Source organism: Sinohyriopsis cumingii, chromosome 13, assembly GCF_028554795.1.
Source record: "Sinohyriopsis cumingii isolate HCF-2022 chromosome 13, ASM2855479v2, whole genome shotgun sequence".
Classification (NCBI taxonomy): domain Eukaryota; kingdom Metazoa; phylum Mollusca; class Bivalvia; order Unionida; family Unionidae; genus Sinohyriopsis; species Sinohyriopsis cumingii.
Window position 1 is genome coordinate 44,121,562 of NC_142973.1, and position 26,675 is coordinate 44,148,236.

The 26,675-nt window shown below is 33.7% G+C and overlaps 2 protein-coding genes across 2 annotated transcripts in view; one reads left to right on the plus strand and one right to left on the minus strand.

Moving 5' to 3' along the window:
* LOC149785321 (2-amino-3-ketobutyrate coenzyme A ligase, mitochondrial-like) overlaps positions 1 to 4,706 on the plus strand; it is a 30,254-nt gene extending 25,548 nt beyond the window's left edge. The window contains exons 10-12 of the mRNA XM_089979221.1: positions 33 to 111; positions 405 to 452; positions 3,238 to 4,706. Coding sequence (XP_089835347.1) covers positions 33 to 111; positions 405 to 452; positions 3,238 to 3,347 — 237 coding nt within the window. The 3' untranslated portion in view covers positions 3,348 to 4,706. The remainder of the gene's footprint in view (positions 1 to 32; positions 112 to 404; positions 453 to 3,237) is intronic.
* Positions 4,345 to 26,675, minus strand: part of LOC149785322 (TBC1 domain family member 7-like) — a 34,106-nt gene continuing 11,775 nt past the window's right edge. The window contains exons 4-7 of the mRNA XM_089979222.1: positions 18,385 to 18,525; positions 15,591 to 15,742; positions 11,754 to 11,883; positions 4,345 to 6,501 (exon numbers count right to left, since the gene is read on the minus strand). Coding sequence (XP_089835348.1) covers positions 6,400 to 6,501; positions 11,754 to 11,883; positions 15,591 to 15,742; positions 18,385 to 18,525 — 525 coding nt within the window. The 3' untranslated portion in view covers positions 4,345 to 6,399. The remainder of the gene's footprint in view (positions 6,502 to 11,753; positions 11,884 to 15,590; positions 15,743 to 18,384; positions 18,526 to 26,675) is intronic.

The window sequence follows — 26,675 nt, forward strand, 5'->3', positions numbered from 1 at the left end:
GGCAACCTACTTTTTCTTCTCGCCCTGTGTAGGGTGACCCAGAGCATCCAATCTGTCCTGTGATGTTGGGAGATGCCAGACTGGCAAGCAGCTTTGCAGATGAAATGTTAGGTAATGATTACTTCCCCTGAGAGACCAAGTCAATACAATTTTATCTTGTAATAATGTAACTGGCATTAGCAAAGAAAGCTCTATCACATGTTATTAAACTTCTATAAAAAAAGAAGACAAAGTCAGTTTCCCTATTCAGATACCATCATTTGTAAATGTTCATTTTTCATAATTGACTGAAAAACTGATTAATTATAAAGTTTTTATGTAGCTTAGAAATATAGCATTTATTATTAATTTTGCATAAAATTATGACATGAATTATAATATTATGATTTTGTAATCTCTTTCAGAGAGAGGAATTTATGTGATTGGATTTTCATATCCAGTTGTCCCTAAAGGTATGAAATATATTTTTTCTTCATTGCCATTTAGGCATTGCCTAAATACTGCCATTTAGTTATATCTGCTAGATCTACACAGTTTAGAAGTTAGGCTACTGAAGGATAACTAAGAGGATGCAGTTGACATGATATTGCTTACCTTGTTTATACAACTGAAGAGTTGACTCTTTCAATAAGCAGGTTTATGCAGAAATGTAAAGAAAACATTTTATATCAACTGTCTCCCAAACTTTATATCATAAAAGTACGACCTATTTTATTATAACCTGATACTTATTCTTTCTAACGAGGAAAGTATATTTAAAATATGCACATTTTTATGTTGGTAATCAAAGTCATCCAAGATACTGATAAAACCAACCAGTCAAAAATGTGGTTTCAGGAGTGATAAGAACCCCAGCCAGTCAGATGCAAAATCACCTCATTAATATGCATGAAAACTAATCTGATTATAAGAATGCCTTCCAGATTGGTAACCTCAGGCAACCTGATGCAGGATTATGTCATTAATATGCACTGATCTCACCAATTACCAAACTCATCCAAGATTGTAATGATATAACAGTAAACCAGTATTTCAGGTTTGATTGGAATCATTTGAGAAATATGGCTTCCAGAGCGGTAACAAGCTCAGCTAACTAGATGCAAGATAAGCTTTTTAATATGGGTGCATCTCACTCATCATTGAACTTGTATAAAGTCTTTACAGTATTAGCATACATTCAAAGTTTGATCAAAATTGGACCAGAAAGCTGGCCTTCTAGAACAATAACAGTAAGATGAAAGAGCACTCATTATGGTGCTCATCATCAAACCCATCTTGAGAATGTAAGTTTATATTTTAAGCTTGATCAAAATTCGATAGGATAATGACTTCCAGAGCAGAAACAAGTTCAGCCAATCAGATACAATATCACCTCATTAGTATGCATAAGTCTCACCCAGTATCAAACTCTTCTGAGATCTTAATGAAGCATACATTAAAGAGTGATCAACATTGGTGAGAAATACTGCCTTAAGTGGTTACAAGTTCAGCCAATCAGATGCAAGACCACCTGATTAATATGCATTGAGGTTTTAATGATGCAGGCTTATATTCCAACTTTGATCAAACTTAGATGTGACCGCAAGATTGGTTGAAGGGTTAGCCAATAAGATGCAAAATTACTTCATTAATATGCATGGGTCTTGTTCATTACTGAACTCATCCGAGGGTTTGATGATACAATCCCATATACCAAAATTAGATCAGAAATATGGACTCCAGAGGAGTAACACGCCCCTGCAGATGATGACATTGCATGATACATAGATGTCGACAGACACAGGTCCATCTCTTAAGCTCCCCTGGCCTAATGACCAGATGAGCAAAAAACCTCTTGTTAATGGCATTTATTTAGTAAAAGCATACTTATCTCCTTATTTTGTTGCTTATCTGCCCAAATTATAGCATGGGTCTCTGAAAAAGGTAGTAACTATGGCATGGTTGACAGAGAACAAATGTACTGTAAATCGAGACAGCCAAATAACTTTAAATTCTTAAGGCAAAAAATGATTTAGATTAGAGTTTTTAAAATATGACTCCTTAGGTACAGATTTTTGAAAGCCGAAGTGTAAATGAAAAATGTTTGTGTGGCTGTCAGCATCTGTTCTACCCTAATTATGGTTGTATAGTACACAGTGTAACCAAAGAATCCTTCAATCATGGACCTGAAAAATAATCTTGGGGTCATTTTTAACACATCCTGGCATCCATGTTTAATCAGATCCTTGAAGGTTACCATGTAAAGCAGGAATGGATTCCACTCTTGGTCCCTAAAAGTTTAGACAAATTTCTTACACTGTCCCCTTCCCCCCAAGTCCTATCATGGGAGAAATACTGCACAACACCTGAACAGTTAACCTACAGTGAATTCACTATATTTGAGGATACCAACTTTCATGTAATTTAGTATTTTGTTACAAGCCACAAATTTCAAGACCTGCATAACTGTGATCTTTCTGTGTAAACAGAAGGATATCCTTCCCAATTCATGTAATTAAATACCAATGAAAATTCAAGTTTTAATAAAAAACCTAAACTGATACCATGAAAATAATGGAATTAACAGTATCTCATCCGATGTGAGACTTTTATGCAATTCGATAAGTGGAAATTTACGTGCTTAATCCTCTGTCCTCATTCTTCCCATAAGCCAAAACTCAAGATATTTTTGTTGCTAAACATTCCACTCAGGACATTTCACACAAAAATCCCCTTTGTGCTTGTGTGGTTCTAGATAGCCGTGAATTCCAGGTTTCATTATATATGTCATGGGGCCCAGGGTGGACATTTTTAAGGCACTCATCAATACAAACCACTTACACATCTCAGCTATGTCTACGTGACATTGAGTCTTGGCTGGACCAATGTGGTTATGTCAGTAAAACTTGCCAGTAGCTTCCTGTGAGTCAGTGCTTCTTTTTTTCTTCTGGGTTCTTCCTCTATCAAATTTACAGGCTGCCATATGCATAGCCTATCATATGCTGAAAAATGTTATTAAACCCCACAAAAGACAAACATGAATATGCTGCTGTTGTAAATCGTAATAATGTTGCATTACATTTTCACAAATTGTGTAAAATTCAGCACATCAGCAATTTACTTATCTGCATTACATTTTATATACAGTCGTGTTGCTAATCAAGACATTTACCTATATTCACCAAAATTTTATACTGGTGAATAATTTGTGATTTTTTAAAAATTTCAACTATTGATTCTCATTTTCTTTGTGTGCAGGCAAAGCAAGGATAAGGGTCCAGATTTCTGCAGCCCACAGTGAACAGGATATAGATCGAGCTGTGGATGCCTTTGTACAGATTGGGAGAAAGCTTAAAGTCATTAAGTAATCATATATCTTAAACAAGAAATTGATTCAGCCTTAAGTCTGTAGATTAGCTGAGTCAAGTATTTAGTGTGCGTCAATGAAAATCTAAATATAGTGATATTTCGGGAGACAAAAGGACAAATGTTATATTTTAGTATAGAGACAGAAGTGAGAGAAATGTTGTGAATTTATGTACATTAAGATAGACACACACGGACAGTCACACATAAAGAGAAACACTGATATACAAAGTACTGTAATCCATAACCCACCACACAAAAGGACACTAAAACAAATAAAAAACATGTGAAAACTAAAGAAGTCATCATACTCTTACAAAATTCAAGACACTATTTAATTTTAGTTACATGTAACAGAACAATTTATTCACATGTAACAGAACAATTTGGGTCATTGTGCAAATGTTTAAAAATAATCATAATCTGAATAAGATCACTACTGTTGGTAAAAAGGAAAGTTCCTGCTGAAAATAACTGAAGATGATGCTGAATAAGACCATGGTTGTAGGTAAAAAGGCTAGACTGTATTGAAAATAATCGATCAGATGGAATAATATCATATTTGTAAGTAAAACAGATAGACTCTGTAGAAAATAATAAAAAATTATACAAGATCATGGCCGTAGGTAAAAAGGCTAGATTCCAATAAAAATAATTGAAGATGATACTGAATAGGATCATGGTTGTTGGTAAAAAGGATAGACTGTGTAGAAAATAATAAAAAATTATACAAGATCATGGCCGTAGGTAAAAAGGCTAGATTCCAATAAAAATAATCGAAGATGATACTGAATAGGATCATGGCCGTAGGTAAAAAGGTTAGATTCCAATAAAAATAATCGAAAATGATACTGAATAGGATCATGGTTGTTGGTAAAAAGGATGCATACTGTTAAATACTCATGAAAAGAACTTGAATCTCTCTCTCCACACAAACACATGCACAGACACAAAGTACAATCATGACAGACAACAGAAGGATTTAAAACAAAGGCAATGACTTTTTAAAAATATTTAATTGTAATTTGTTGAAAATAACATATCATACTTTGGGCTGCTGCCAAAATGAGGTTAACATCTCCATTGTATTCATAAAGCTAAGAAACCAATTTACATATCAGATGTACATGAAACTTTCACTGGAATTTGACAACACCCACTCCTCAAAGAGAAATAAAATTTAGATAATAAATATTTACTAAGAATGATTTGAAGTTATCACTTTACTTGACTGTAATCTGAAAGTCAATTATTTTCTACATGTTTTATTATGCATAATGTCTCCCTGCATTTTCTGTCTCCTAAAAGCTGCTGTGTGCCATTCTATTTCCTGTTTGAATAAACGATGAGCTGAAGCAGAACTTTTTTGTTTTTAGTCTGTCACTCCTTAATTAACAAATAATGCCTGCATAATCACAAATAACAGCAAGGGATTGCCAAATATAGCACTGTATCCAATTTCTTGACCAGAATGGTAAAATGCATCAGTCATTATATTCACAGTATTAGCTATAAGTCTATTTCATCTGCTGACCTATATACCCTGACAGACTTGTTTGTCATTAGTTTTCCACTGTCCAATGTATAATATTGGAGATCTGTACACACAAAACTTACTTTGCATGAATCAGATGATTCAAGGTCACAGTTCTTTGTTCACACCTTCATATCTTTTTAAGACCAATTCATCTGTTATTTACCATCATCAGTAAAATGAACCATTTGCATCTGTTCTGGAGAATACATATTGACTTGAAAAAACTAAGTTTCCCAGTTGTGTAAGCATGTGTCCTTCTGATTGGTGAGAAATGTTTACTTCACAGGTCACTTAGAACTTACTGTTGTTGGCATGTTTCAACCAGACATAATGGTAGATTATCTCCCATGAGGAAGTTAACCAATTTCATTGTCTCTCCTGTTAAGGACTGTCACAGAGAACATGAACAGTGCATTGGCTTGATTAATGAGGTAATATATTTTTTCTTTTCCAAAACGAGGCCTGATATTGCCCACATGACTGACATCTACTTTATAGTTAAATACAAGAGCAAATGACCAAGAAATTAATAGTTTGCTTTGTTAAAATTTCTCGGGATTACACGTGTTATGAAAACAACTGTTTCAAGGTTCGTATATTTGTTTATCTTCATCCATATTTGATGGCACCTCAGCATCATTTGTCCAATATTGAAAGGTCCCTATCCCATGATGCTTTGTGTTCAAGTTGGTCTAATTCTATTCAGTAATTTTAGAAATAACGTTATGTGCCTAATAAGTACCAGTGGGAGGAAACAAGACCAATTCTTAAGTTCCATCTTGATGCCTTTTTTTAAATATAAGAAGATTACAAATCTATACTTGCCTGTAAGTCAGGTCCAACTGCAGACAACATAGACCCGGATTGCTGTTGAATAAAGATCTGATAGATCAGGGTCTATGTTGTCTGTTCTACTGAAACTGCATAGACCCAGATCGACAGGAACACTGATGGTAGCTCTGGGTCTGTGCAGTTTGCAGTTGGATTTGATGTATAAGTGAGTATATACAGTACTTGTTTAATATACTGACATTCATCAGTGGAAAATACTGCACAAATGAAACAACCATTTAAACCTCTGCAAGGAGATCTTGAGATTTCTCTTCTAACCAGGATATTTGATTTTCTTTTATCTCCAGGCAATTGTTTTTTAAAACTAGTCTGATTGATAAGAATGAACTTTTTTAAAAATATGGAGCAACAGTATTTTTTTTTTTAAAAATCCCATTCCTCCTTACAAAATTAAATGTTAAATGCCATTAGAGCTATTGGTTCACTATATCTAGCGTTTAAAATACTGATGTTTTTGAGAATAAATTGGTGAATACTATACTCTGGAAATCGACCACGTCAATGTCCAAGGTATCACCTGGAGGAAAACCTTCAGTAAACGGACTCCATGGCAACATGTCACATATCATACCATGACTGGCCCTGTTAGCGATATTACATGAATTTCCCTTATCATTATATGACCTTTATCATCAAACACATAACAGAAGGCATCATGTGGGAGATCATTCAAGAAAATACGGAGATGCTGACTTCTTCTGGTGACCATATTTTTGCCACAAGTCTATTGCCTTATTCACTATGATGTCACCACTGTCCTCGTGAATCTGAAAGTGATAAAAATAAAAATCTTGAACACTAGAAAGAATGAAAGATCATTAGTAAATGGGACATACAATAGCTCTATACGAAATGTGGCACCAATACATTTAAAATGTAGCAATCAGTAAAGAAAACAATAAATAGTGCTGGTGATGTTGCATAAAATCTGGATACCCTTTTTCATGCACTATAGCAGGGTATCTGTGTTCTATGAACACATTTAAAATTGTACTTTTCTTTATGTATGCACTTGTTACTGATTTTTTAATTTAATTAAATACCTAGTACAAATCCAACCAACAAGGGTTTAATACCTTGTACAAATTAAACCAACAAGCATTTAATCCTTAGTACAAATCAAACCAAGGGGTTTAACCCCTAGAATAAGTCCAGCAATAAGGATTTATTCCCTTGTAAAAATCCAACCAACAAGGGTTTAATCCCTTCAACAAATCCAACCAACAAGGGTTTAATACCTTGTACAAATCAAACCAACAAGCATTTAATCCCTAGTACAAATCAAACCAAGGGGTTTAATCCCTAGAATAAATCCAGCAATAAGGGTTTATTCCCTTGTAAAAATCCAACCAACAAGGGTTTAATCCCTTCTACAAATCCAACCAACAAGGGTTTATTCCTCAAGTACAAATCCAACCATCATGGATTAAATCCCTAGTACAAATCCAACCAAGAAGGATTTAATCCCTAGTACATATCCAAGAAGGATTTAATCTCTAGTACAAATCCAACCAACAAAGGTTTAATCCCTAGTAGAAATCCAACCAACAAGGGTTTAATCTCTTGTAAAAATAAAGCCAAGAAGGGTTTATTCTACTTTTCTTGTCTGATCAAGTAAAATTTGTGTCAGACCGCAAATAATGTAGAGTCTAACCCCATAGTCATGAAACTGCCTTGAGCACAAAAAATAAACTCTCAAAACTGCTACAGCTCTCCCTTGTTATAATGAACTTCATTATAATGTAATTCTGGATATAATGTGGCACCAAGATAGACTTTGTGACCAAAATGAAACAACTATATTTTAAATGGGTAATCCAATCACATGACAATGTGTTGAAAGAAAACAACATGAGGTTTAGTGTTGCTGTCTATATTTAATCCCTTTTAAACATCTTTATTTTTTTAAAAAATATTATTGTCTCACAAAATTAAATGCACATGTACCATGAAGCAAAAACATTTATTTAATTTTCATAAATAAGAATTAATACTATATATTTGACTAAAAGTTTGTATTTTGTATTCCCCAAACACACAGGCATTCAAATTTACAATCATTCTTGCTATATGCAGTTTAATACATAAAGTTTTGCAGTTGATCCTAACCTTCTTACAAGTGAAACTATGCAAAGTTTTTTAAATCAGAGCAAGAGTTATGTTTTTATCTCCAGAATCTTTGATGACAATGATGCCAATTCTGCTGCTACAAAAAACACATTTGCAGATAAGGGTTTATGACGTTTCTTCAATTATTTCAAGTGAAAAGTGTGTAGCCAGATCTGCTGGCACATTAGGTGATAGCAGATCTGGGTCTTTGAAATTTACAGCAAGGTGCATGGTTTAGAAAGGTAAGTCTGGCACAAATCAATTTCCCAGCTGAGGCTGGTACTCAGTAACGGGTAAATCAAATGATTCAACCGAGGCTGTCAGGGTGCCTTACTCTTGATGCTGTGCATGCATTGCAAGCAATCACAAAATTTCTACTCATCATTACAAACCTCTGAGTATCAATTTGAGAATTATATTTTCACTGCAAACCTCTGAGTATCAATTTGAGAATTATATTTTCACTGCAAACCTCTGAGTATCAATTTGAGAATTATATTTTCACTGCAAACCTCTGAGTATCAATTTGAGAATTATATTTTCACTGCAAACCTCTGAGTATCAATTTGAGAATTATATTTTCACTGCAAACCTCTGAGTATCAATTTGAGAATTATATTTTCACTGCAAACCTCTGAGTATCAATTTGAGAATTATATTTTCACTGCAAACCTCTGAGTATCAATTTGAGAATTATATTTTCACTGCAAACCTCTGAGTATCAATTTGAGAATTATATTTTCACTGCAAACCTCTGAGTACAAATTTGAGTTTAATGCAAACTTTGGATACTGCTCCTGCATCATGGACCCCATCTATAAAAATAAGCTTTTCATGCACCGAGTATGCCTTTAAATTGCTTCCCCTGCTATCTATGATTACATTTGTCAATGAGCATGCTAAACCACTGATAATAATGCCATACACTTTAATGAAGTTACTTGCATAATAATATTTAAAACAATCTTCGATGGATTAATTGAAATGAGTTGACCAGACATACCGCAATGGCTGCTAGCTCTTATTTGGCTAGGATTTGCATTTCTTTTAAAAAGAAAATTAATACCCTTTGATTGGATACCCAAGATATAAGTCACGTGGTAATAAAAAACTGGTTAACTTGTAATTGATTGTAACATATTGTAAATTGCAAGAAACACTTGTGCAATTCAAAGATAAAAATTCATCTGGTACTTAATTAGGTTCTCAGTGAAATGCTCATGGGCATTGTATTGACTGTCAGTCGACAAATTTCACATTGGAATACCAGACAGCATTTCACTTGATGGGCATTGCATTGACTGTCAGTCAACAAATTTCACACTGGAATACCAGACAGCATTTCACTTGATGGGTATTGTATTGAATATCAGTTGACAAATTTCACATTGGAATACCAGACAGCATTTCACTTGATGATTACACTCAAACTGAACTAAAAGATAGAACTGAAATATAAATTTCAGTTGAGAGGATTTAATTTACTTGGTATTTGCACTCTGAACAGTAGCCACTATAAACATTTCCATTGATCAATATTTCATTGAATAATGTTATTCAGTGTATTGAGCATTTTTAGCTCTACTGGTCATAGACCAGAAGATGTCTAATATGGCTGCCATGGTGGCCATCTTGAAAAACTTGTAATCACTACTTCTCTTGACTGAATGCTTATATTAGCATGAGGTTTCACAAAAAACTGTTGATCCTAAATTTAAAATGGTCCGAAGTCTAATATGTGTTTATCTTCAAATCTTGTTGTCACTACTCCCACAAAATGGATGATCATTATGACATAGGGCTTTCTTTCACCAAAAGACTTTTAATGATGTTTACGTTGTCCTAAATGAAAATGGTACCAAGGTGACATCCAATATGTGAACCACTGCAGCAAATTTGAAAATATTTGTATTGTTCATGAATATCAGAGATTGCTGCAACAGTCATAAGCTAAACAGAAAAAGTGGTCTATTAATGAATTCTCTTTGAGAGACTCATGTTTAAAATTTTTACAAAATATATGATTTCTTATTAAAAATGCAAATCTCCTGACACTGATTCCAAATTTACAGGCACTAATTGCCATTTCAATGCAAAAACAAGCAATAGGTCAAGGTTTCATTAACCAATTTAGATTATGATTTTATTCCCACTGAATAACCAGGGGCCATTTTGGGGGTATTTTCTGCACACAAAAATGGGATCCACACCTGATCCTGCATTATAAGCATGTTTGCAAATTTATCTGGACACACAAAAATGAGGGAGCAGTGTTTAAAGGATATACACCTCTCCCTTGATAACTTGCGCACAACGGGGTCCACAAACATAGACCGCACTATGAGTGACAGCGCAAGTTACCTAAGGACCTCCAAAAATTAAAAAAAAAATTGTTTTTACATTGAGAAAACCGTGTGTGTGTGGGGCGAGGGAAGTTAGGGAACTGGATTGTTTAATGACTGAATCCTCATTTTACAATCATGTCGATAATAATTTTTAATAATGTGCTTTTTCTAATGAAGTTGTTCGTTATTCTGTTTAAATATCATATATTTTCAAAATGCCCAAATATGAAAGCTCGTTACAACTAGTTTCAACAGCCATCATGTGTATGCAAAAGTTCTGTTTATTACATCACTGCTTTTTGGTTTCTTGATGAGTCTGGTTCCCATAGTGGTGTTTAACAGTATCCTGCCAAATCGGGAGTCCACAGAGCAGGGAACTAGACTAACTGTTGATACACCACCAAACAAGAATCCGTTTCTTCAAAATCACGCAACATTTCGTGAGACAATCGTCTATGCTGAAACTCAAATTTTGTATTGTTCACTTAGTACAATATTGATGTCATGATTTCATTGGAAGTAATAATGAAACCTCTTATCATCCTTGAGCATATCTCTACATGCCAGTTCAAGAATTCTCTGAAACTCATTTGCCCACAATGGTCCGTATCTGTGAAATCAAGCTTTTTATTTTACGAAGTATTCATTTCACTTGGCTGTCTTGTTATCTTTGATCACAGTTATGAAAGAGTTGGTTAATTTAAGGTAGTTTATGTTACATACACAATAACATTTATAAGTGTTAGACTGATCAAATGAAGTGAGTTCACCCGACACATGACTGGGGCCGCTAGATTTTAAGTTTGTAGGATTTTTGTGCCTTTTGACTTTTCTTTTATTCCACCTCCTTTATTTGATTCAAAAGACATAATTAACGTGATAATACAAAGGAGGCCAGCTTTTAATTCAGTGCAACCATACAACAAATACTTCTGCAAGTCAACGTTGGCACTTAATTTGGTTCTCAGAGAAATGCTCGTAGACATAGCTGTTACAGTAGATTGACACATTTTATGTTTAATTACAAGAGAACACATTGTATTTATGATGATTACACTTAAAAGAAACTAAAAGATAGAACTAGGACACAAATTTCAATTAATAATTTTTTTAATTTAATTTGTATTTATTTATTAAAGTACTGCCTCCATTCGAAGTAAGTGACATTTTCATTGATCAAAATTTCCTTACATACCATTAATTGCAGTGTACTAGAAATGTCGTTTGGAAAGAAAATGTAAAAAATTGTATGAACTATTTTTAAATTTGATATTTCATAGTGTTGATTAAAATTTCCAGGTCCTATCTACCGTTTTTGACAAAAAAATGAGCGATACCTCATAGTTTCTGCTACCAATTTTGATCGTGATTTTCTTCAAATAGGGATCAATTTGGGGGGTATTTTCTCGTTTTAAAAAATGGGATCCTGACCCTGCATTATAAGTGAGTTCGTGAGTTATTGAGGGAGTGGTGTACATGTGTAGTAAGATAAGCTGAGTTTTGAAAGACGTCTGACTATGCATTCAGAATGAAAAAACAAATTAGAAAAAAAGTGTTTGTTTTACCTTTGTCAAGTACTTAAGCATGTCTTCTTTAGTCGTCATGCTGAGAAGAGGTCGTCTTAAGGTCAGAATCATTGCCACAGCAACATAAACCAGAATGATAAAAGAACCACCAACTACTTTATCCAGCACTCTAAAATGGACATGTAAACAAATTTAATTTAATTAAGTTTTTAAGGAAGCTAAACAGTATTTAATTGTCCCAGGTTAGTGAGAACTTAGTATTTCTAGGAATTTGAGATGAATAATGAAGAAAAAAATACAACAGAATATTTTATATTTTGGCCATTTTTCAACTGATATGAGTGAATAGTGTTCGCATTCATTTCATTTCATTAAACAGTAAGAATTTAAGAACGTTTGTACTACATACTGATTATTCATCAGAAATTAAGAAATAAAAATCTGAGATGGTTGGCCAAATGTGACTGAGTAAATAAAAACTCAAATACAGAGTTATACATTTATGAGTAGTGACAGTTCTGCACAAGTTAAAAGATGAGTAACTCATCTAAAAATGTCTTTCAGACATTTAAGATGCTGTATAATGGAATTTAGAAAATAAACATATCCAGATCATAATTTTCATATAAGTTGTTGTTGTTGTTGTTGTTGTTGTTGTAGGGTTTAACGCCATTTTTCAGCAACAATATGCTATACATGGCGGCCAGTATTAATGGTGGAGGAAGAACCCGGGAAAACCCCGGAAAGAACCACCAACCCACGAGAAGCTACTAGCAAGCTTTCTCACATACCCACATTGGCCGAATCCGAGACTCGAACCTTCGCAGACAGAGGTGAGATGGCAGTGATCCGTAAAGGAGAGTGCTTTAGACCACTCGGGGCCCTCATATAAGTAAAGTGTCAAAACCAAATTTGCCACAAGTCCACTGGTCCAAAGCCAGTTAATTTCAAGGCAGACTCGTGCACAAAATAAACAGCCAATCGAAATGACCAGCTGGTATTTTAGGTATATCGTGTAAATTTAATGTTACAAATTGGATATTTTATCATATTAAAAGAAATAATAGAAGCCATGTGAAAAATAAACAAAGGCGAATTGTTTCTGATGAAATTTGTAAATCTTGAGCATAGTAATCCAAAATGCTCGTTGAATTGAGATGATGAGTCACTCGCATATAGTTTGCATGCAATAGATTCTGAATCTGTGTAAGATCAGATGGCTAATTCTGATTCTCAAGGTCAATAAGTGGAGGTTTTTTGGATGCCATAAAGTTTGACAGATCTATTCGTGTCTCATCCAGCCAGTACCATGTTTAAAACAGGCTACTCTCATATGAAGGAAATGAAGACAATGACAATTTCAAAGTCATTTTACTGCATGATTCCAAAGTGTTGTCAAATAAAATCAGTATTTTCCATCATGTCATAAATACAACCTTACATCTATGCTCATTTCCAGTAAAATTTATGAAACTCAGGTAACTATAATCTTTCTGATTGCCATGGTTTGCAAAAGATAAATAACTATTTGACTTCTTTCATAATTTCATTAGAAATAAAGACCCATACTAGATCCTCATGCTAGATTCTCTTTGGCAATTCTATTTTTGCTCAAAACATTTATACTGCAATATATCTGTGAAAGTGTCATCACGATGACGTTACAATTTATTTCAGAACTTGTGCTGACATCAAGTTTAAAACTCTGTACCCACAAATGTCCTGATCTCAAAAAACTCATATATATATATATATATATATATATATATATATATATATATATATATATATATATATATATATATATATATATATATATATATATATATAGGCATGAAGAAGTTTGTTATTCGCTGTACAAACAGTAACATACTAGTGTTTTTGTACAGCTAAAATGAATGCATACACCCTGATGTGTATGTGTATTATGCAGTGGAAGACCTGGGTCTCTTCTGTTTGCAGTTTGTTGCATACAGTATGCTAGCAACATCCTGGTGACTCCATACAGCTATGATCAAAGGCATCATGTTTTTACTACCCATGTTTTGACTACCCATTATTAATTATTCTTTGAAGATTCTTCTCTGGGCAATGTAACATTATAACCCTACACTGACTGGAAGTCACCATTTTTCTTATTCTTTACAAAGGTGAAAACTCCTTGTTATTAAATCTGTGGCAAATTTGTCAAAAACTTTCCAATACATTTGGACAGATGTCAACAACAATTTTAAAATAAAGTGAAAAATATGATACATAACTAAACAATCGCATGATTTTTTTTCTGGGCATAAACTCTTCCATTTGCTGAAATCTAGATTTCCATAAATACAGATACAAATTAAATAAAGATTTCACTTTTAAAATATATCTCGGTGTCTAATCTAAAATTTACCTAAATGCATCGTAATTATGTTGGACACATCAAAGCATTTGCAGGTTACCTTTGAAAACACCATGATGAGTCAATGAAGCACTGATCATTTTATAGTCATAAAGAAGTATCAAATAATATGACTCAAGATGAGAAATATAACAAAGAACCTGTTTTTTTTCTCCAAAGTAAAGTAAATAAATTGTAAATTAACCAAACCAATGCACTGCACTTTTGCATAGCCTATATCAAAGCTTTAGCTGGTGTCAATAACCCTGAAAATGTTCATAGACAATGAACACTCTATAGACACAAAAACTTATCCAATAGTGTAATTTAAGAAGAGAATAGTATGGTTTAAGATGAGAATACATTGTACTGCAATTTAATATGCAAATTCTATGATTTAAGAATACTGTAATTTAATATGCAAATTCTATGATTTAAAAATACTGTAATTTAATATGCAAATTCTATGATGTAAGAATACTGTAATTTTTATTGAGAATAAAATGATTTAAGATGACAATACTATAAGATGTAAATATTATTTAATATGAGAATACTGTAATTTAATTATGAGAATACTGTTTTATGATGAGAATACTATCTTTTACAATGAGAATACTGTAATTTAATTATGAGAATACTGTTTTATGATGAGAATACTATCTTTAACAATGAGAATACTGTAATTTAATTATGAGAATACTGTTTTATGATGAGAATACTATCTTTTACAATGAGACTACTGTAATTTAACATATGAATACCATGATTTAAGATGATAAGTTGAACAACAAAAACTAAGTTTGCTGTCCAAAGAAAAGTAAATAAATTGCAAAACAGATATATTACTTTATTGCCAAGTTTCACCATAAGTATCATTGTTATTCTAATGCAGTAAATTGCACTACCTGAAAGCATTAAAGAAAAAGTAGATGAATAATCTCTTGTGCAAATTTTCCAATTGAATCTCAGAAAAAAAACTACACAATGTTGTGAAATGAAATGAGTTTATGAATATATGCAATAAAAAAACAGGACTATCATGGTTTGTAAACATTCAGAAATAAGGCCATAATATTGAAGCTACAATATAACAAATTCAATACTTAACAGGAATGAATGTGATGTATGTAGGCAGTTTTGTGCCATGATACTCTTGGAAAAAAGTGGAAAAAAGCCACTTAAATTTTGTTCAAATACAAAAAAAAAAAGAAAAGAAAACTAGGTACAAAAAGTATGTGTTATACAGTATTCTTGAATATTTTATACTCTGATTGCAATGTACAATTTAAACAAAAAAATTGTAATACCAGTTACACATTTTATAAAAATCAGTTGGTCATATTATATTCTCATGTAAAAAGTCAAAATGCCAACAGATATTTGACCAGAGAAAATTGAATGCAACCTAAACAACATTTGGAATAATACCATAAATCTGATGGATGCACAAAAAATTAATGCTGTACATCTGAACATTTTCTCCGACTTACCTTTCAACTGAGGTTTCAGGCAGAATTCCAGCATAACACTGTTGAAACCAGGTAGACAAGGGGAGACTACTCAAGAGTTGATGTTTCTGGATATGACTCCAAAGTTTCAGATCTGTATCTTCTTTCTTCAAGCAAGGATCAACCTTTTCTGGCTAGGAGAAAAAAGAAAGAAAAAAAAACAGTCAGGGTCTATTGATCACAAAGTAAAATGGTTAAATGAGCACGTTACACAATGATTATTCTTGGCTTCATAATGGTTAATCCCAAGTGAGAAGAAAATCCATGAAGCAATTTTGGAAATATAAGCCAAAAAAAACCCCAAAACAAATCTGTAACACAAATTTTCTAAAACAATGACCTTGACTCCCAAGATAAAAGGGGAAAGCAAACACATCACAAAATTAATAGTCTTAGATTTATAAGTGACTCATAAAATGTACATGTATTATCAGACTATCAAGGTGTTTTGTCAATATATGCAAATGAAAAACTTGAACAAAAACAATAACAAAATGTTGAAAATAATGAAAAAGCCACTTTGTCTCACTTCCTGTCAGCTTAGCAATATTAAAATGTTGGTTAAAACAGAAAATTAACAACTGGTGGGATTTTAAATTTTAATTTAGGAGAACTTTTTAGTACAGCCTGAAAAGCAGAAAGAAAAGGGGCTTAACTAAAAAATGACAGGAAATGAGTAGCCTGTGTAAAGTTGTATTATCCTCAACTTGCCATGGTTCGTCCCTTAATGTCGGTCCAGTGCAACATGTTTTTAAGTTTTAAAAAATCCCTCACCTCTAACATTTTTCAGTCATATAACATCCATCAGTCACATGGATACATCCTGGGTGTTTTTTTTTTTTTTTTTAAAATGAAATCTGGCACCATTTTTTTTTCATTTTAGACTGGTCTGCTACTTACTTTGTATTGAAATAGAATGAATCTATGACAAATGGTTTCACATTCAAGAAAGGCATCTGTTTCCTTGGAACTGATTCATGTAAATTTCATCCAAAAATTACATTTACACGTGAATTTTTATTAGATTTTGTTTTCAATGTCTTTAAAATTACAACATCATTTGTGCACTTACGACTATTCGCGAAAGTTAATGCAGATATGCAGACAGGTTAAAGTGAGTTATGCATAAATATTTCATCAATTTCTTTTGTGTCTATACTCTTGTACTAACTACTAATCCACATGAATTTAGCCGATTTGTGACAAAAGTTTTTAACTGCAGATTAAGGTAAGTAGCAAAAATAAACTTACATTTTTCATACACTTTTCTGTAATTATGGCATGTAATATACAGACTGCTCTTTTTATGCTCAGATTATGCTTTTATGTCACTTATATTAGTAATAATTACACTTATACCTCTCCTGGGGTTGGCATGTGTGAACCTACAACAAAGCAGTTCAGGTTCACATTTAATACAAATTCCCTTTGATCTGGTACCCACATACCCCATACAAATTACTCAAAATTTTGACATCTCTACTTAAAAGCTGGCTTTTTTGTATGGTGCAAACACTTCATATAAGCCTAATGTCAGCCCTAATCTGTATTAGCATGCATGTCAAGAATAGTTGGGGTCATTTTCTGGGTTTTTGTCTCACCTGTAATTAATCTCTTCCAGCATGTCAGAAATTTCGCAGCTAAAAATATCTCAAAGCTTGATCTGAGTTCAGTTTTAAGGGTGTATTTTTTTTTAAAACCATAACAATTTATATTTGGTATTGAATTCTGTTTTGGTATTCAGAGTTGAGGAGTTTGTTTACCAGGGAAAATAAATGATAAAGAAGCACAAATATTCTGAACTAAAAAAATAGGTCTTCAGGAGATTCCAGTATACCAAGGTTTCAGGTGTGTGGAGTTTCACTGTAGTATGTTTACATTATGGAGATTCCAGTATACCAAGGTTTCAGGTATGTGTGAGTTTCACTGTAGTATGCGTACATTATGCCATTGTTCCAATGCAAACATGCATATTCTTGAGAGTAAGGTTGGGGGGGGCAAAATTATGATAATCTGCTTCAAAAACTACCACGCTGATAAGACTAAAATATTTAATTGGTTTATTTTCAATTTGTTCTGATCAATTTTCTCTCATAATAACCAAGAAAAAAATCAATACAATCTGCGAAATAATTTTGGATACTATATTAATGTAATTTTCTTTCCATAAACAGTTCCAATCATACCTTGACAAAAGTAACTTAAGACTGAAGCTTGAATAAAAAATTCATATTCATTTGATATGTGATCAGAAGACATCAAAATCTGACAGTTTTGTATTACAGAATACAATAAACATGGAAAATTTTAAGACATAAACTTAAATAAAAAATTATTAATCATTTCATATAAGGTATCAAAATTCCATTTTGTTTTTATTTATGTAGCAGAATACACAAAAGATGGAAGAATTGTACAACTTAAACTTAAATGAAGAATTATGTTAGGTTTCAAAGAAGGGAAATTAATTCATTTAAATGATAGCTAAATTATACAAATAAGCAGGATAACCATTGAGAAAAACATGGTAAATTCTTTGTCTTTGAAAATCAAACCCTGTGCAAAGTACTGGAACCCTTAGAGTTTTGTACTGCAGAATACACTATAGATGAAAGAATTTTAAAATGAAACTTAAATAATTATTTATTAATCGTTTGATATAAGGTATCAAAATTCTGTTTGGAATATTTCTATTTCAGAATACACTAACATGCAAGTTAGAAAAAAAAAAGCAATTTCACATTACATTTCCAATAACATTAAAAAAAATTCTCACCAAGGTAAGCAGAATCTCTTTATGTCTGATGAGCAGCCTGTAGAATCGATTGGTGATCCAGTACACATCCACTTGGTCCTCAACTAATCCACACATTACAGTGGCAAGAGACACATAGATCCGATTATTTGGCAAAGTCATCTGTATGATAAATATACATATTACTTGTTACAACTTCCAAAAACAATTTTGGACCTACCATATATGCTTGTTTATAGTGCAGGCCCAACTGCAAACAACATAGGCCCTGATTTGCCATTGTATAATGCACTGGCATATCAGGGTCTATGTTGTTTGTTCTGGTTACTCCTACCAAATGTATAGACCCAGAACTGTAGGTACATTATGTGATAGCAGATCTTGGTCTATGCAGTTTGCAGTTCGATCTGATTTATACATGAGTATACAAGGCACACATTACTTGTTACAACCTCCAAACAATTTTGGACCTATCTCCAACACTCCTGTGTAGACTGCTCCAGTGGCCTAGTGGTTAGAGCATCTGCCTCAGATGCGGGAGTTCGTGGGTTCAATCCCTGGCTGAGTCATACGAAACACTTATACAAATTGTACTAACAGCTGCCTCGCTTGGCACTCATTATTAAGAGGTTAGTGTAAGGACTGGTCTGTCTGGTGTCAGGATAATGTGACTGGGTGGGACATAATGCTACATGTGTGTGGCATGATGCCCCAGAGCTAGACATAGCTATAAACTGCCACACTGCAGACATCGTCGTGATATAAGTGAAAAATTGTTAAAGCTATGTTAAAAATCTAAATCACACACACACACACACACACACACACACTCCGGTATAATAAAAAAAAAATCTGCATTTAACATTGGTCATAACTACAACAAGCTATACAATGATGGGAGCAAACTTGAGACTGCGAAAACAATTGCCACTGATTTTAACAAAATGATAAATTTTTCACTAGTTTTAATGTTTCGTATACACCACAAACCAGTTCACTTGATTTGCACACGTTTTAGTACTTAATCCTTCAAAAATTTCACTTTATTTGTAAAAATTTTCAGTACTTAATCCTTCAAAAGTTTCATTTTATTTTTACATTTGTTTAGTACTTAATCCTTCAAAATTTTTACTGTATTTTGAACATTTTTTCCAGTACTCATTCCTTCAATTTTTTTCTCCCCCAAATGATTAAACAAATGTGCTTTCGTTTTGCCTGATGAAAAATTTTTCTCAAAATTCAAAGTTGGCAATCCACAGAATGATTCCTGAATTTATCATTTCTGATAAATTTAATAGAATATTTTTCAACAGAAGAGAACATGCTGGTGATATAATCATGCTAGGATGTTTTCATAAGGTGGAGAACATTCTTATCTTGAAACTCCTGCTGATTTCTAAAAGGATTATACACTCTTTCCTGTTGCACTTCCTTAGATACATGATGTGTAGTCAAGTTGGTACTGGTATATTAGTTTAAGGGAACAGATATGGTATAGCATGCAAAATTTGTCATGTCCGCACCAATGGGAAGCTTTTTTTGTGGGTTTTTTTTTGTCTTTTTGTTGTCTTGTCATTACTGAGCATATCTTTATATTGTGAAATAACAGTGTATGGATTGGACTTTCTCTCAAAGGGAACATTTTTACAAAGTAATTGGAGCCCAACTCTAGCTCATACTTTTGCTTTTGGTACAGCACAACCAACACCATGCTGTTTCCTGGTATTTCTGTCATAAAATGAAAGATCCTGCTATGCCATATCATAATGTGCCTGCAGATTAGGGTTGATGTTGTTTTTTGTTCTACTAATTACTCCTAACAAACTGCACAGAACTAGATCTGCTGGCACATTATGCGCAAGCAGATCTGGGTCTGTGCAATTTGCAGTTATAATTGAGTATATACGGTATTTATACAACTAGTACTGTATTGTGCCTCTGGCACCCAAGAGGTTATTAAACTGATGTATGTACATGTATGTGGACTTTTTTCAGTTGAAGCATACAATGTCACTTCCTGTAACATGTTTACATGCATTTTTGATGATGCACCATTTTATAAGTCTAAAACTAGAGCATGGTACTGCATAACATGTTTGCCTTTTCCATTTCTGCAAACCAAGACTAAAAGAGTTTTTAAAGATTTTCTTAACCTAATTATTTTTGTTTGGAAATAAGTTTTATTACGACACAGTAACTTCAAATAACTGTGTGAGACCTGTACTTGGACAGGTTATGACTATCACAAGTTCCACATCTACACATCTACTGAATACCACATTCCTAATGAGTTGTAACCTTTGCCATATTTCCTAAAAGAGATTCTGTTAATTGCATTGTATTAAGAATCAAGATACACAAGACATGATTACATTTTTTAATGCCACCTAGATTTGACAGAATATGCGCTTGTCCGTATTAATGCAAAAAAATTTAATGGCATGAACAAAACTACACATGATTCTGTACTGGATTCATAGCCAGCTATAACAGTTATATAAAATCCCACATATTCTGCCAACACTGACATGAGAAATTAATTTATCTCTGTACCAGCATGTCAGTAAGTAATTCTGATCAATCAGGTGTCCTTTCATGTACAGATTTTAGGTACAACTGACATTGTTTGCTTAAGAGCCTGATGGTCAGTGGTAATTGTAATGGTTAGTAGAACACAAGACATTAGACATTTGAAGTGGAGAAAGATATGGCCAGGATATACAAATCATGTGGTCCTAACAAGTTAGGGCCCCCTGATGTAGTCAGGCTACCGATAATGTGTACAGATGATAGTGGACACCAATAGAACACTTGGTTAGAAAGCACAATAAATGACCCTTCCTTAAGTTGAGTTGACCAACAGATTATAGTATATTAATTATAGCCTGAGTTGTTACATTAATTATAGCCAGAGTTGTCACATTAATTATAGCCAGTTGTTACATTAATTATAGCCAAAGTTGTTACATTAATTATAGCCAGAGTTGTTACATTAATTATAGCCAGAGTTGTTTCATTAATTATAGCCAGAGTTGTTACATTAATTATAGCCTGAGTTGTTACATTAATTATAGCCAGAGTTGTTACATTAATTATAGCCTGAGTTGTTACATTAATTATAGTCAGATTTGTTACATTAATTACAGCCAGAGTTACATTAATTATAGCCAGAGTTGTTATCTGTCAGTCATTGAATGTCAGTGTGACGCTTGGAATATAAAGTTAGATCCAAGTCAGTTAGGATAGAACCTTACTAGCATCCACTTGCACATAAACATTTGGCATATGTAGCTAGTCAAAACAGTGTTTTCAACAGATACCTCTTGTGGATGAAGAGGTCAAGTCCATATCAAGCAAGATCAATTTATTAAACAGAGAACCTTTTTACCTGACCAGCTATGTTTTGATCAGGCCAAAAACAATATGTTTGTTTCCTACTGCACTGTTTTAAAATAAGGATAGGTAGGTAGGACATTTTGTTTTTTAAACATATATTATAATGAGTAGTATATATATTGTACTTGACTTTACCAGTTCAATTAGATGCACAAAACAATTTTGGCATTTTTTTAAGGGGGGGTGGGGGTGAAAAATGGGTGGTTGGTCAACCAGAAACACAAATTACATATATATTTGGGGTCTTGTGGTTATTTTCAAGATGTCTGAAATGTGTATGAAAGGTTTATATTGGAGAAATTTGCAAGTGACAGGTTGTTGTCTATGGGGGCTGTTATGATCATTCCCACCAATCTTTGCTGAAAAATATAATGAGCCATCTGAATGGATCAGTTTCTTTCAGCTGCATCTAATCAGATAGTGGATTGGCAGATACTGTATTGGCTAGCTACATAAGGGTCAATGTGGGATAAAGTAGACCATTCAAAGACCAGTGGCTAGCAAAGATGAGGAAATCAGTGAAACAGAGAGTTTAGTTTGTCAGTTAATCATTCACTCCATTAGTTCAACAGTTCTGTCAGTGAGTTAACTTAAAGTACAGTTATCATGCACATTTCTACAGTTCAGCCAGTGAATTCACTTGAGTTATAGTGCTCAGTTCTACAGTTTGGTCAGTGAATTCACTTTAAGTAGAGTTACAGTGCTCACTTCTACAGTTCAGTTAGTTCACTTCAAGTAGTTATAGCGCTCAGCTCTACAGTTCAGTGAGTTCACCTGTAGTAAGATTATAGTGCTCAGTTCTAAAGTTCAATCAGTATGTTCACTTCAAGTAGAGTTATAGTGCTCAGTTCTAATGTTCAATCAGTGAATTCACCTGAAGTAGAGCCATAGTACTCAGTTCTACAGTTATGATGCTCAGTTCCACAGTTCAGTTGGTGAGTTCGCCTGAAGCAGAGTTATAGTGCTCAGTTCTAAAGTTCAGTCAGTATGTCAACTTTAAGTAGTTATAGTGCTCAGTTCTAATGTTCAGTCAGTGAGTTCACTTGAAGTAGAGCTATAGTACTCAGTTCTACAGTTCATTGAGTTCACTTGTAGCAGAGTTATAGTGCTCAGTTCTACAGTTCAGTCAGTCAGTTCACCTGAAGCAGTTATATCATTGATAACTATGAATAAATTCTTCACTTGAATAATGTATATGTGAAGGAATTTTAAGAAGTTACCAAATGTAGAACTGGTGAAACTCTATGGAATATAATGTACAGACAGAAACTATATTCTAAATTTGTTATGGACAGCATGTGGTGGATAGCTGATGTACATGTATTTTAATTATGCAATGTCTGTGAATGAATGTCATGAACTAGAAAACTGCTTTGTGAGCAAATTCCCCAGTGCACACACATTCCATCACTTGCTGTGTAATACTTTATTTTAACAAAATATGCATATAAATGTATTTATACAGCTAGTAATTCATTACTAAGGTTTTGAGTTTGCTGATATATCTGCTTTAAGCAGACATACTTATGATGGTAATTACATTTGACTACATCAATAGATTTAGCAGCTGCATACAAATCTTTTTTAATTTAATATCTTTTATTTTTTAATTTAAACAAAAATCATGTGCTATACATACTCACTGATATGCTGAATCCAACTGCAAACAACAATGTCCCTGACCTGCCACTACATAATGCACCTGAAGATCAGGGTCAAGGTTGTTTGTTCAATTGATTACTCCTAACAAACTGTACAGACCCAGATCTACCAGCACAAGATCTTAGTCTGTGTAGCCTGCAGTTTACTGGATTTATATGCGACTAGACAGCATCATAAAGTTTTGAGAACAGACTTGCATGTGTGAAACAATCAGCAGACTTAATAGCAAATCTCTCATTTCAAGGAATCTGATAATTCAGTGGTTTGGTTTTCAAATGTTTAAGCAGATGATTAAATTATATTCTGTTTTCATGATGATGAGACTGAATGTACAACTTGTTTTAATATCCACAAGCTTCGGTTCTTATTATTTTGTGCATATATCCTACTTACTCTTCTAATTTTTTGGTTTAATTTTGTCCCAAATACATTTATTGTTAATTCAAATAGTAAACATTCATTTTCAGATATAACTCAGTGCTCAACAGTGCAGTTTTCTGTGACTGCTTTTCACTGCTCTCTCTCTCTCTCAATTAGGTCATGTTGACCTTGGAATAGTTCAGTTATTCTCATTAAGATGCTTCCAAATATCAATTTTCATGCGTGAAGGCAGAATAAGGTCATTGAGGTATAATAAACCAATGGCTGAAAATACATGTCACTCATGCATAAAATTAGTTTACAGTGGCATAGCTTTGGCATGGTTTAGTTATTTTTTTTGAGATACATAAATAAAATACTGACTTCCTGGAGTAATGGTAAATATGAAATTGGCTCTAAGATATTCAGGATGTTACAAATGAATGATTGAGGTCAATCAAGCATTAAAATTAAGTCACAGTGATCCAATTTTTTTTTGAGATACATAAATAAAATACTGACTTCCTGGAGTAATGGTATACATGAAATTGGCTCTAAGATATTTAGGATGTTACAAATGAATGATTGAGGTCAATCAAGCATTAAAATCAAGTCAAAGTGATCCAATTTTTTGTTATGCTGAGTTGGTCTTGTTGATATACATCCACATATCAACTGTTTCACAGGTGTAGGTGAAACAGGATTTTTAATTCTGAAGGCGTTAATGAAAAAAATTTGCTACAAATACAGAAGATCGCTAAAAATACAGAAGTCATTCTAGCATTAAAATCCGGTCACATCAATCTTAGTTTTGATACAAAAGAGTTACTTTTTCTGAGGGGCATCGACATAATGACTTTCATAAGTGTGGGTGAAATATGGTCCTAGATGCTGAAGGAGAACTGAAGGAAAACATGAATGAATGTACAAAGGAATATAATAAACACTACATCCCATCCCAACTTTGTTAGCATGGGGATAAAAAGTGAACAAGACATTATGCTAATTCAAATATATAAAAAAAATGGTAATAAATATAACCAACAAAATCAACTATAATAAAATTTTATTTTTATTTTCCCTGGTTGTAATGATATCACACCCGCTATCGGATTCTCTTTTTTCTCACCAGTTCCCCTATTTCTCCTATTAGAACCCCCAATAACTGAAGAATAAGGGTCCTAACTGCCCAAAGTCAATGACCAATAGGCAGCTCTGGATTTATATTAACCTGGCAAAGCTATTAAAGGTGTTTTGACACCTGTGCATGAGTATATTTTTTAAAATTCATATCACTTACATTTAAATGGTCTGCATTCTCTCCTAAAGATATATGAAACACCATTGGTTGTTACTGATCTGTCATGTTTACCCCAACCCAGAGTAGCCCAGTTTGAAACATGTATAATCAAGGTAATTCTGACGGGTCATTGTTTGATGTCGAACATTGCCGAAGGCTAGCACTAATCCGTTATGTAAGACTGTTGTGGCTAGAATAGAAGAACCGGACATCGGAGTTGCGAGGCGCCCGATAGCCAGTTATCACCTAGGTGTCAAAATGTTTCCAAGATCAAAAGAAATTGCATGAAGAAGTGGGAGTGTCCTAACTTCTTTCCCCTGCAAACAGACAGACAGGTTGAACTGGCCACTAAGACGATTGGACAGGGGCACAGCGCCACCCAATCAGAATCGAGATGGGGGGAGACCTTGATTTGGGTAGAATGATATCCCTGAGTTTTCCGGCAAAAGTTAGTTCGCTGAGAGAAATTACCCAGAGAAGAGGTTAGTGTAACTCCGAATAGCCATTCGTTATTGGCGGGAAAATCTTAGAGCGGGAAATTCCAAGTACAGAAAGCTTCAAAAGGTCAGTAGATATATGTTCGGTCTTTGTGGAATGCGACTGCATTTTAATTGTAGGTCATATGTATACTTTATTATTACTAGAATCGTAGTACAAAGAATTACTTTGTTTTGTTAATATGTTTGCATATTTTGAAGAAATGAGTTGATATTTGTAAAGAATTATATAGCTTGCCAGCCGTCATAAGAGTTAATATTGTAATTTACTATGTGGGTATTTTATAGTAGACTAACACATATGTTCATATGATTATAGATTTTGCCATTGTTGAATATTTGTAATGTACAGACATGCGTCTGATTTTGTCAGATTGTAGTACGATGAGATTAAATATATATGTGTATATACTGACGTGACGCAATGTATTGATGTCTGTATAACAATTCGCTGATACTGTGTTATTACGCCATTGTTACCCTGCAAGAAGTGTGTGGGAATTTCGATGTGCATGCATGCGTGGCCGAAACAGTGACAGCTATCTGATGGTTAATTGTCGTTATAGTGTGAGGTGAGGTTCGATAAAACATTTGTTAACGCCTTGTGGTTTTTCACAGGAAGCTTTGAGGGACAGACCAGTTAAAGTTTCGTCCTGTTGTCTCGGATAGAGAGACGGAGGAAAGGAGGGAAGGAGAAGAAGGTGGAGTTGAAGTCTGGGAGCGGAATTGGAGGAGGAGATAATAGAGAGGGAAAGGAGAAGAAAGGAGAAGTTGAAGTCTGGAGCGAAGCTGGAGGAGATAGTAGAGAGGAAACAGAGACAAAGAAGGAGTTAGAGGAACGGAAAGAAGGAAGAATCAGTGGGAAGAAACAGATGAGTAAATGCAAGGACAGGGGGAAAATCGAACTCACACTGTAAATCACGGGATGAATTAGGCTGTCACTTGGTCGAGGGAAAGACGAGTGATTGGAAGTTATCGTTTTTAAATTATCACATTTATTAAATTGTTATTGATTGAATTTCATCTTCGTGTTCTCTATAATTTAACCGTCGGCATTGCTGACTGGGGGCTCAGAGCTGTAAATCAACATCATCACT